The sequence below is a fragment of the Acanthaster planci genome, linkage group LG17, assembly GCF_054643075.1.
Source record: "Acanthaster planci isolate LZ-2023a linkage group LG17, COTS_SCS, whole genome shotgun sequence".
NCBI classification, from domain to species: Eukaryota; Metazoa; Echinodermata; class Asteroidea; order Valvatida; family Acanthasteridae; genus Acanthaster; species Acanthaster planci.
This window is the reverse complement of record NC_141793.1, coordinates 10,001,354-10,013,999: the sequence shown is the minus strand read 5'-3', so window position 1 is coordinate 10,013,999 and position 12,646 is coordinate 10,001,354. Positions and strand designations below refer to the sequence as shown.

The 12,646-nt window shown below is 41.8% G+C and overlaps 1 protein-coding gene across 1 annotated transcript; it reads right to left on the bottom strand.

The window, feature by feature from the left end:
* Positions 1 to 2,866: 2,866 nt before the first annotated feature.
* Positions 2,867 to 11,259, bottom strand: pdia4 (protein disulfide isomerase family A member 4). Its single transcript, XM_022224388.2, has 10 exons — positions 11,088 to 11,259; positions 10,125 to 10,323; positions 9,068 to 9,273; positions 8,292 to 8,430; positions 7,343 to 7,548; positions 6,888 to 7,046; positions 6,554 to 6,702; positions 5,809 to 5,965; positions 5,050 to 5,289; positions 2,867 to 4,803 (listed from the first exon to the last, which is right to left on the bottom strand). Exons 1-10 carry the CDS (start codon positions 11,248 to 11,250, stop codon positions 4,385 to 4,387), a joined length of 2,037 nt encoding a protein of 678 aa, XP_022080080.2. The 5' UTR covers positions 11,251 to 11,259; the 3' UTR covers positions 2,867 to 4,384.
* Positions 11,260 to 12,646: the final 1,387 nt, after the last annotated feature.

Below are 12,646 nucleotides of genomic sequence, written 5' to 3'. Positions count from 1 at the left end.
CAGGTTGGCAGACTGACCCTTGTATTTACCTAGTTTTCCTATCTGTGTTTTTCTAGGCTCTCACCTGGTAGCGCTATTTGCCTTCTGTACAAATGTATATTTAGAATAAAGTGAAGTACGTTTGTCTCTTTATTCTGCTTACTCCAAGTGCTTATCTGTATATATCTTCCATTTAGTTTGCCCCAGTTGTGGCATTTCTTGTTGATATTTTTGTTGGTTATCTTATCAGAATATCTTTGAGAGTGGTTGTCTTGTTATTCTTGGTTTGCTTGTTGATTTTCTGTTGGTACATGTATTTCGCTGGAAATTTCAGTGTTCCCCATTTTGTTCTTTTGGTATTGCTTCTCCCTTTCTGTGTACATGTATATGGTCCGGCATATTGCAGGGTCTCACGAGCAGTCATGGCATTGGTTGGTTGTCCCTGCCACTGCACTGCTCGCTTACGGGCTTCCTTCGATGTCTTCTGCCAGCCTGTCTCCGCCCCGGCCCAACAGGCGGGAGTGTGTTTGGACCCGCCCATAGCCAGAGTGCAGCTGGTCTGGATCAGTATGCTGGCTTAGTTTGGAGGTTACAGTACACAGCAGTACTCTATGTTGTAGTCCAGACCGCTCCTCCTGATAGTGTTTGGCGGTTTTTGTGTAGTAGTTGTTATACTCCTACATGGACTATGTTCAGCAGGCATACATCGGCTGCGGCTGATCAGGGTTAGCCTGCTTGGGATTTTCCCTTTCACCAGCACTCGGTATTCTTGCTGTGAATGTTCCCCATGAGTTAGGTAATTCCGCCCTCAAGAGTCTTCCCCTGTTTGCTAAAGATATCTTTGCGGGCCAGTTTACAGTACTTCTTTTCTTGAAAGTGAGGTCAATCGGACTGACAATGCTCAGAAGATCTCCTTTTATCAGCTGTCTGACTCTTGTCATTGGTTTCTCGTCCGGCCCCTCTAAGGCCTCTGCAGTGCTCCGCTCCTGTGGGGCATCATCCTACAGGGACTCCTAGACATGCTCGTCGGCCTTTGAAATCTGCCTGGGAACAGTCACGCCCTTCAGTTCCGGCTTCCCTCAGTGCCCAGCATGGTGTCACCCACCAACCCACGTAGTCTTTTGGGGGTTGGCATCAGTGACTGTTCCGCCCCTTCTTCAGTCATCAATCCTGAACCTGTTGGCGGCTGTCTCTATCTTTCGCAGGGTTTCTAGGCGGAAATAATGTCAGATGGATGGGTCCTTGACACTCTTCTACATGGTTACCGTCTCAAGTTCACGAGTGCCCCCCCCATTCAACCCGGGCTGACTCGGGTTCCCATCAGTCAGTCCAAGCGCAGGACCTTAGAGGTGGAAATTGTGAACCTCCTTCAGAAGTGGGCTATCATTCCAGTTCTGGCACTCCATACCCGTACGGGTTTCATGTCCACATTTTTTCTCACCCCGAAGGACTCGGGGGAAAGGAGACCAGGGTAATTCCAGAAATTAGGAGTCTTTTCGTGTCCCTGTCACATCTGACATATGATTTTGTAAGTTCAGATCACATTCTCTAATTTCCAAGAGTGATGAAATAATGCAAATTACCTTCCAAACAAATAACAATTGTTTGAAAACAATTCTGGTGATATTTCCATGTCAAATAACAAAGGTCAGATGTAACAGAGACACAAAAATGTCACACTTTTGGACCCCTGATTTCTGGAATTACCCACCAATCCTCATTCTAAGCCTCACCGGTCACCATCCAGTGTTCAGAGACACTGTTGCCAGGTGGGTGGTCATGGCTGTCAAGTTTGCTATTTCAGACTGGCCCACTTGTCCTGATGATCAATGCCAACAACATATAAGTGCTCTGTTTCGTTGTCCTTGGCTTATTTTTAATTTGTCCCAATTTCAGATGTTTGTAATGCCGCATGTTGGATCTCAGTACCGGTCATCCTTCCCCTTACAAGTGAGTGCACTCAAGACACCTACATGGTGAGTTGTTTTTGTGCTTGCCCTTGCAATATATTACTGATATGCTTTTCCTTGTTGGTTGCAAGTTATATGACTCCTCCTGGAGGCTTGGGGTCGACAGTCTGTTCTCACCTTCGCACTGTCCTCTGGTTTGGTGCTACTCTGCATGTATTGGTAAACTGCATAGGTTGCAGGCAGTAGACTCTCCCCCTACCTAGAGTTGGACAAGTGTACTACTGCATAACTACCAGATTACCAATCTCTCTCCCTCCTCCCCGTAGCCTTGGTGCTCTTTGTGTGTCGAAAGAGGAAGAACATGGTGACTGCCTTCTCCGGGGTCGAGCAAGTAAGGGCGCACTGGTGATCAAGAATTTAGCAAATGGGAGTAGTGGACTAGGAAATAATAGATATATGTATGTATATAATACATAATAGTACACTCATCCCACTCTAGGTGGGGGGAGATTCTGCTATCGTAAATTTCTATTTCTTCAGCAATTTCATGTTGTGTATTAAAGTATGTGGCAATAAGCCAGCATGCAACCTCGTCTCAGAAATCTTTTCACAACCTACATGTAGAAGTGTCTTCGCTGATTTACGTCATGACAAGAGCACCTTCTCTCTTTGAGGTAGGCTGGGTCAATATTTAATAATCAAAAAGTGCCTCTTTTAAAAAATGATTCCAAATGATTTCAATTGACAAACATTGAAGAGGAGTACATGTATATAGGTGCATATTAAGGGAGTCTAAAAATTTGCATGGATCCTTGCATCTCTGAAACGACAAACTATAGTATCAAGTTTTGGATCTCAAAATCAAAATTAAACTGAAAACATATTACATGAACATGCATAAGCCATCTCCCCATAAATGAAGTCCATTGTTTGTTCTCTGATGACTGCTGAGAAAAAAAGAGGCAAATCGCTTGCACTTTTATCTTGGATATTGGTTTATTCCTCATAAAAAAGGGAGTACCCATCATATTCCACGTTTTCACTAATACTTTTTTATTGAGTAAAGGAATCAAATAAATTAAGTAAGATGACATGATGAAGTTTAAATTGAAAGGGCCCAAACTGCCCGCCCAATGATGCCATTTGCTAGATTTGGTTCAAGCAACATACACAAAATGTGCTGGTATTTGGCCACACTATAAAAATATATCAATTCTGTGTGTGTGCAAATTTCCCGATTGAAGTGATCTTCAATTGTAAAACAGCAACAGTACCAATCTACATGTACAAACAGGGGAAAAGTAGGAATATAGTAATGTACGAAAGAATAGGAAAAATATGTCACTGCTCAAATGAAGCTGAACTAAACGTTTGCAAGAATGGCTCAACAGCTGATTTTTAAAGCAAAAAAAAGAACAAAATTGAAAATGGTCGCAATTTTAAGGGGGCACTTTAAATGGCAAAATGCAACTCTCCATGGACACAGCAAAAGCGAGATGTACAGTTCATACCATTCAATGACAACTTTTAAATCTGTCTTAAGTATCAAAATATTGCAGTTTTGATGGCACAGAATTGCAGACACTGGGCAAGCTACATGAAGTCTTGTCAAAGCACAGAAGCTGAAAGCAAAATGTGGTGTTACTCAGAGCAATGACCATTTAAGGGCCTAAGAAAGCGCTATCTCGTTACAAATCCTTGTCTTCACACCCTACACAGAGTTAACCTGTACAACTGTATGCAAGCATGCGATGCATGGGTCTGACCTTTTGACCTTAGCATACATCAGAATTCAAGAGTCTCTACAGGTCAAAGAAAATACAGGAAAGTTTTGTTCTTACATACACATGCACCATTCACGGAGGGGGTCAGCTTTTTTCTAGAATATTGTGACTTCTGGAGATGTAATTGTTTACTTTGAGATAATGTCTTAAAAGTGTATAAATACTGATGGAGAGAGGTTAGGGGCAGGATTTTTGAGCGTCCTATCGTTCATTTTTTCCTGGTACAGTTTCTTCTCGTCTGATCTTGTTGCACCTTGCAATGACCAAAGTTCGATAAGAGTTTGGAGACGTTTGGATTGTAACACTTCTCAGATGCTTCAACATCCTAGGTTTTACTTTTCATCTTTACGGCATGCTTCTCTTCTGTACCCTTGTTTCCAATTACTGGTGCACACTCTTGCTAAATCGGGCCGCAAAATTCTCGTCAAACATTTTTCTGCCAAGGTGACTATTTAATTGACTTGAATGATCAAAGGCACAGCCATCGACACGGCAAGCAAGAACACATGATGAGGTAAAGGAGAATAAAGGCAGTAAATTGCCTTCCAATGTACCAACCTTGACAATCTGCAAATTCCAAACCATATTTTTTAACATATATATCTCTTAAACATCATAACAGATAGTACAAATTACAAGTTAAATTTAAAAGCTGTCCCTAACTTTGAAGACAAAAAAGGATTTAAAGTTTGGCTTTAAAAAAATTTACTATTAAAGCTCCTCCTTTGCTTTCTTTGCCTTCAGCGTGGAGGCATTGTCCTCAATGAATTTACTCAGTGCTTCAAGGGATCGGTCCCCCCCTTCGAACTTGACCGGGTTCTTTTTATCGTCAGCTCTGGCTAAGTAGATGGTCGGGAAGCCCGCAGCACTGTAATCGGTTGGCGTGTCATTGGCTGTGGCGTCCATCTTGGCCACAACGACGCTGTGGCGGTCCTTGTACTTCTTAGCAAGCTTCTTGTATGTGGGCTCCAGCTTCTTACAGTGGCCGCACCAGGGTGCATACAGCTCCACCAGCACGTCCTTCCGCTCGTCCCGCACCACCTTGTCGAAGGTCTTGCCCACCAGGACGGTGACAGGTCCTGTTTGCTTCCTGGGGACAGGTTGCGACTTGATGACAGGCTGGAGTTTGCCTGAGGGTTGACAGAAATACCACATTCATGTGTGAATGTTAGAAGCAGATTCTGGAGAAAAGACAGTAATAGCCGATTCAACAATGTCTGTTAAACTGTCTGTTAAACCAGAAGCAAAATGTAGGATGAATCCTTGCAATGGGTGAATACACCGGGTAAGGAGTGGCAAGAAGCAACTGACTAGTGAAGGAAAGCTGCCCTGGCACTGCATTTTCAAAACTTATCTACGTGTTCTGGAGAACTCACCTTTCCTCCAGGCTTTCAGGAAATCGCGCAGAACGTCCAAGTCAAAGTCTTCGTCCGGCTCCATCCTGTATTTCTTCCCGTCGGCAAACAGGCCCACGTTAATCTCTTCCCCACTGTCATCCAATTCCAAGTCCTTGAGCTGGTCCTCAAACTCCTCTTCCTGAGCGACAGCAAATGTGACATCTTTGTACTCTTTGTCTTTGGCCACAGCTAGGATCTTCTGACGCCAAATCTCTGTTTCTGTACGTAAATTATGACAAAGAGACTGTAAGATTAAGAACACAGTCCATAATTTATTCCAAGTAGTCCCCAATAGTTCACATGTGCTGTTCCTACAAGATAACAATCAAACTCAATATTCAGGTAATTTCCTTGGTATAAAACAGATTCGATTAGGGGGATTCACAATACCGTGTGCTACCAAGAGGTTGCCACGGAGAGGCCATTTTCAAATTTATGATCAACAAATGCCATGTATTTAAGCGATTTCCATTTGAACGTGAATCAACAGACAACTTGGCAAAATGTTTGATAAATTGAGACGTTCAATGTACATGTAGTAGAAACAGGAATGGATGAATTCAAATTTGACTCAAAATACACTTATTATAAGAAGAATCTTCTTCCCTGACAAACATTGAAAATCAGTTTGTTTCCCTAGGCAGCGCTGGTGGATATAACTTGTTGACCATTTCCCATCACTTAATGTCACACTGTATGGTGAATAATCCCTATTCCAGTACAGTCGAAGGGTCTCACTTTTTCTGTGCTCAAAGCTCCAGTCCACATCGTAGTATGCCACTAACAGCGGTCTATCTTTGTATCGCTTGTCCATGTTTTCCTTGGTCATGTGACCCACCAGGGGGTTGTTATTGTCGCTGTAAAAGCTCTGGATCTCGGCAGCAGATGCATCAGCCTGTAGCAGACCAGGTTCATCCAAATGTAAGTATATGCACAAGATTTACAACACTGATAATGAATGTTTCACAAACATGCAATGGTAAGAATAATTTCATGAGTTGACAGACTGCCTGTTCTATTTCATACAAGGCAAAGCAACAGTAAACTAAACATTTAAATTCATTTCTCCACTTGAAATTATTTCTTTCTTGTGTATGAATGTAAAAAAATCTATATCTTCTTTGTACAACACCTGAGTAAATTCGGTTTGTGTACATGTCTTAAGTAAACTTTCTCAACATGAAGAAAATGCACAGAATGAAGTTTTCACATTCCCAGCCATAACTAAAATTTTGTCTTTAAGACTGAATGGGGCCTTTTCCACACGCGTTGTACAGAATGCTCACCACACACACTTAAGTGGTACATCCCATGGGTATATTTAACGGCTGCACTGATGAACATAAAGTCAGTGAGATGTGATTGACGACCCACCAATCAATGGGTGAGGATTTAGTCTGGTGCTGCATAAAGCAGACAGCATGCACTTTTAATCTGATTTGTACAATGTACTTCCTGCATCCCTGGCAATGACCAAACCCACCTTGTCAAAGACGTGTCTCTTAGGTTCGTACTTGGACTGGAACCTCTCTGGCATGAAGATGACAATGGAGTTGGGGTTGACCTTGTACTGGTTCATCAACTGGTGGTCAAAAGTGTGACCGAAGCGGTAGTCTTCCCTCAAGTCATTACCTTAGAACCACAACTCTTTGATGTCAGTGTGGGAAACCTTTTTTTTTACAATTAAATCTATTGGTTTATTGCAGCACCTCTGTCAGTCTTTAGATAGTGTTGGTTATAAGTGAATAAAGTCAAACTCAGCAACCTGGAGAAATTATAGTCCAAAAAATAATGGGGGAAGGGGTTGGCGAACTAACCTGCCTCCAAGTAAGCCTTGTACAGATTCTCCTCCTCTGCCTTGAAGAAGCCGACAATGCTGATGTCATCTTGAAACTCCAGGAACTGCTTGAGGGCCCTGGAAGAAGCCAGATGCTCAGAGCTATCTCCAGCTTGCTTCCTCATGTAGTCCAGGATTCCTGAGGGAGAGATTCAGTGTTTAGAGGAAGAGATTGCGACAGTAAGCCTCACTACTGCTACACACCCCGCAAAGGGTTTTGCTAGAAGGAGTCATTTAGTGGTAACAATCTACCACTTTCCAAGGAAGTTTTCTTGAAGGATTGAGGCAGTGGTTACCTCCACAAGCAACACTTTCAAAAAGTAATGGAGGATTTTGAAGGACTAAGACTGTTTCCAACTTTCACATGGATGCAGTTGAAAGATTTTGCAAGAGGTTACATCTTGTAAATCACACATCCGGTGACTGTACATGTACCTCTCTTCTCCCTGGGACCCTTGTACTCGTATTTCTCCCCCTTCCGGAAGATGAAGAGGGTTGGGTAGCCGGTCACGCCGAACCGCGTGGCCAAGTCCTTCTCTGCTGTGGCGTCCACTTTGGCGATGGGAATCGGAGGGTCATCGTCCTTCAGGACACCTGCCGCAGCCTCCAGCTCCGGAGCCAGCCTTTTGCAATGGCCACACCTTCAAGTAGGGGAGAAGACATCATCAATATTAAATCTAATGATCCCAGTAATACAAATGATGCAGTCCTTTCAATGCTACAGACAACAGTCCTTACCATTTGACCTATTTGAAAATTTTCCCTTCTAATTTAAACCTCCAGATGGCAATGATGTATGCATGTACTTGTACGTATATGTACCTACTGATTTGGATGGAAAGAATTCATGATGAGCACTGTTTCTTGTCAAACACAGAATTTCAAAAAAGGGAAAGAATTTTAAAATAAAACAAAGTTTAGAATTATAAATGCATGCTAACGAAGAAATGAATGTATGGCATCCATCACTGTCGAAGATATTTTTTCATAATGATGGTGTCAGTAGTACAACAAATAACAAAACAACTGCTTACATTAAAAAAAATAAACACTACTTGCACAAACAATGAAATGTACTGAAACAGCGTTTACAAAAACTGCTGTTTTGACAGGGGCCACGGTTTCTACTATATGCACTGTTCATGGGTGCTTGACAATCCTTAGGTGTGAAACAGTCAAGCTTCTAACATGGAATTACATATACAACATTAGAAGCTCTCTCCTGTGTTTTTCTCACAAGTTATTGTTAAAAAAAAGCAAAAAAAAAAAAAGAAAGAAATCAAAATAATGAACGACAAAATTTTAATAATAAAAACTGGTTATGAAAATCAAGGGTAGGCCAACAGTGTATGTCAGCTTGTGATTTTGGCTTAAGTCTACTTACCAAGGGGCGTAGAACTCTACAAGGATGAGCTCAGCCTCATTGACTGTGTCATCAAAGTCCTCAGAGGTCAGAGTTATCACTGCTTCTGGTGGGGGCTCCCAGTTGGGATCTGACTGCTCTTTCATGTATTTCACAATACCTGTGAAGAGGAGATGTAAAATTAATAATAAATTAATTAATATTTATACATGAAACGGTTGTACAGTTTAGAAATATGCTAAAATGGTGTTTCAGGTATCCATGCACCTTTGCACCTCATCCAGCATTGCTGGTGGCTTGTACACTTGAGTATTTGAGATTTTTGGTCTGAGAAGTTTGTGGCTGTTTTTGTGCATTCTGAGAGTGAAGCCTTCATGTGCAAAAAGTGATTTTTGATAAGCTGATCGAAAGTTGCCCCTCTGAATGTATTACTGAATTACACCCCGGTACCAAATTTGCTATGCCTAGAAGCACTCCCTCATCAGTACAGACAGGTACATGTAGTTGGGGTGATTTCAAACAAGGTCCTAGATGCAACCAGCATCCATGTACATATACACACAAAAAGTGTACGCACAGCTCAAGTAAGTTCAAAAGAATTTGGGCGAGCGTGGTCAGCATGTTGCAAGTTAAGTGTGCACGAACCGGTGCACACATCTGGTGAGTTCCTCTCAAAAGCATGTATCAACAATATGCAATGTGGAGCAAAATAATAATAACTAGCCTAGTGCTTGAGTAAGAGCACAAGTTTTTAACTTTGAGTGTTCCAGTTTGAGTGCTGGAACACTGCCACTGACCTGACTCATCCCTGGGCCCCTCATAGTTGGAAACTTCCCCCTTCCTGAATATTTTGAGGGTCGGGTATCCTGACACTTCGTATCGCTGCGCCAGGTCACTGTCCACAGTGGCATCAACCTTCGCCAGCGGGACAGGAGGGTCTGCCTTCTTCAGTGTCTGGGCTGCCTTAGCGTACTCTGGGGCCAGATTCTTGCAGTGACCGCACCTGAGAGACAACACAAGTACAGATGCAGAAAGTGCCCATGTGAAGAATGATTCCCCACAGGTCTGAGGGAGGAACTCCACAGACGGACATCAATATAGTTTTCCCTGCAGTGACGCATCAGTTATCAGAAAGCAATGGCATGTCCTTAAAATTAGATTTCCCAGGGAAACTGTTGAAGCATTTACATGTACTTAGAGCTAACAAAGGTTTCCAACCAGTCTCATACAGTTTGTGCACAGGTCGTCAGATGGTGTCCCGGTATGGAGCTCATTCCAAATGCAAATTTGAGGAAAATGCCATCCAAGCTTACAATTAAATGAGACCTACATGTACATGAATCTATGCCTTTATTGCCCTCATTTGGAGGCTGATGCCCTCTTCAAATGTTTCCTTCAATGTTTTTTCCTTTGAGGGGAAACACCCCTCAAAAATGCATCCCTTGAAGAACAAAGCTTCATGCTTGCAAAAAACAAATTTTGCATTCGGACACATATCAGTTTGTTGGTAGTGTGCCAACAATTTTGACACCTGATAACCTTTCAAGGTAACTTGAACTTACTGTACAATGGACTCCTTATTCTATGAACGCTGCAACAGGAGAGCAAGGGACATTTTTTCCCCTCTCCCCTCGCCCCTTCCCCCAAACAAAACAAGAATGAAGAGATGAAAGGAGATGACAACCACCAATTGCTTGGAGAAAAATAATTCTATTGATCCCATTCCACTGTTACTGGTTCATAAGCTCGGACCCGATGAGCGTTTCCTTCCCTTCCCCCCGGCAGAAAAAGTTCTGACAACGCCCACACTTTATTCCAGAAACCAGGGAACAGAAGTTGGAGGTATACACGTACCATGGGGCGTAAAACTCCACCAAAATGATGTCCTTTTTCATGACAACATCATCAAAGTTGTCCTTTGTGAGTACAAGGACTCCATCTTCTTCTGTCACCTCTGGCATATCGTCATCATCGTCATTGTCATCCTCATCATCCATGAGAGTGTCCTCATCCAAAATGACTGTCTCTCCTAGATTCAAATCATCATCCGTGACTGAGGGGTTGCACAATGAAACAACAGCAGTTGTTAGATTTACTTTTAATGAAAATAAAAACTGTCACAATTACGTAATAGGAGCCTGGCCCCACAGGCCTGATACTTTTCTAATGTTAAGCACAATCTTGAACCTTCAGCAGATTTATTGTACTCTCTTCTGAGTTGATTATCCTATGATTGGATGTTATTCAAAGGCAAATCAACTCAGGATGGCATACGCTAAATTTGTGCCAGTGTCAAGACTGCACTTAAAACTAACATGACTAATGCAGACCTCCAAACATCTGAATTCCAAATTCCCAATTAGTCCTGTGTTAGTTCTGCATCCTATGCATTTTGCATAAAATGCTGAAATAACACATTACTACTTTGACTTTGATAGATTGTATTCCACTAAGAGTTTTATTGCATATGTCTCAGTTTTTTTCAAATCTAATTTCTACGAAAAACTATTGAATGCCTACTAGTACATGTACATGTAGGCCTAGTCAGTTATCCTATGCCTATCCAGTTTGCAATGGCCTGGCTGGGCCTATTATGCCGGGAGCTATCGTTTAACAGTTATTGAAATTGGGTAAAAAGTCCGCAAACCCTACAGTATCATCATCCTTCTGTCGAGACTCAGTCAGATGACACATCTTCACATTGATTTTAACGTTTCTGTATTTTATCACGATAAAGATGCAATGCAATATTCGATTCCCAAAATATACGTCCGAGACTAGGAGTAGTCTCAAAATCAAGAACGAAGCTCATGTTACCCTGATCCACTTCCACTGGAGCTTCATCGTCGTCGCTCCGGATAGTAGGACAAAAAACGACAAGGAGCCCCAAAAGGGCGACGAAATACAGCAGGTTTCGGGGAAGCATTTTGGCTACAACACGTAAGCCTACGAAGTGTACAAATTGAAAATGTACACACATGCGGGAAACAGGTGCATGCGAAGCACCCATCAGAAATAATATAAATACGCTAAAAATATAGGCCCCAAATTTACTTCCGTAAAAAGACGAATATATATTTATTTTTCACACTTTTGTTAAAATTCAGTAATATTAAAGCAGTTTACCACAACTACTAGGAATATGATTTCTTGTCTTTAAACTGAAAAAATGCAAGACGCGGGAGCGGATTGTTTTCTACCTTCAAAACATTCCGCCAATCAGATTTTGCCATGTCTGCTTGAGAGTGCTGTCGTCTGCTCCAAAACAACTGGAACTACTTTCCATTGTATAGTCCGGTGAGTGGCGTCCTATTTTTACTCAGACCGAATAAGCGTGTTACGTGTCCAATTTTTTTCAATTCACTAGTGTTGGTCTCCTGCGAGGACATGTGGGTGCACTGAACTAATTCAAGCTCCGTTGAAAACAGTGTAAAATCAACAAAATCTGATTTTCAAATTTTAGTAGGTTAACCAATGATTTTTTTATCCGCCAAAACAAACTCACCCCCCAAAAGTGAACGTTCCCAAGTCTTCTCAGGATCCTTCCACCTTATTAGGCTCTTCTGACAATTTTCCGATAACACTTTTGTCTGCTTTCCCCCAGACGGGAGCCCCTGAATCTATAGAGATGATCCTGGGCCATACACAATCCCACAATTTCCTAGCCCACACAAATTCCTCTTTTCGAAAGCGTCTGTAAGAGTACTTTTCAAACACCTCCACCTTGAATTGGGACATATGTGAGGTGGAGGGAGCTCCATTTCATAGTTATGGCATGCCTGTTTTTGTTGATCTTCTTGGAATAGTCTCTGCGAAAATTTCTACAGTCTTTTGCGCGAACCCATTACCTTTGCAATTTCATTTAAAGATAAAAACCTGTGTAAATGAGGTTAGACTTTCTTTTTTATTGTTGGTCAATGAAACATCTAAGAAAGTCAAAAGTAATCAGTCTTAAACAATGTCACTTCTTGGGTCTGCTGAGTCCGTTATGAGACAAAAGTGATTTATTTGGTCTAATTCCTTCATTTCTCTTCCATCCAAAATTGCATTGCCCCTACAAAGGCCATAAAATGTTACATGAAAAATAATTCCAAATCTTTGCTCCCACAAAAGGCCCCCTCTCAAAAAACAAAAACAAAACAAAATTAAAAAAAACCACTAATTTAGGATCCATCCTTGTATTGAATACCCAAAATGTATACAGTGAGCCACGTGAGCCGTGCTATTGATCAGTTAGCATGAACGTATACATGTATATAGCCGTCTGAATTTGAATATGCTATTTTTTACAAATTCGACATGATTCACACTGTACACAACCATTCAAACCTTTTTGTGACCGGCGTTTGACCCCAGGCCGCACTAGTAAATGACTT

Excerpts from the sequence above, each read along its gene's own strand:
- pdia4 (XM_022224388.2), bottom strand. The coding sequence starts at position 11,250 with ATGTGTGTACATTTTCAATTTGTACACTTCGTAGGCTTACGTGTTGTA. Across the intron at positions 10,324-11,087 it reads TCCAGTGGAAGTGGATCAGG|TCACGGATGATGATTTGAAT; the intron begins GTAACATGAGCT and ends GCAACCCCTCAG. Across the intron at positions 6,703-6,887 it reads CAAGGCTTACTTGGAGGCAG|GTAATGACTTGAGGGAAGAC; the intron begins GTTAGTTCGCCA and ends TGTGGTTCTAAG.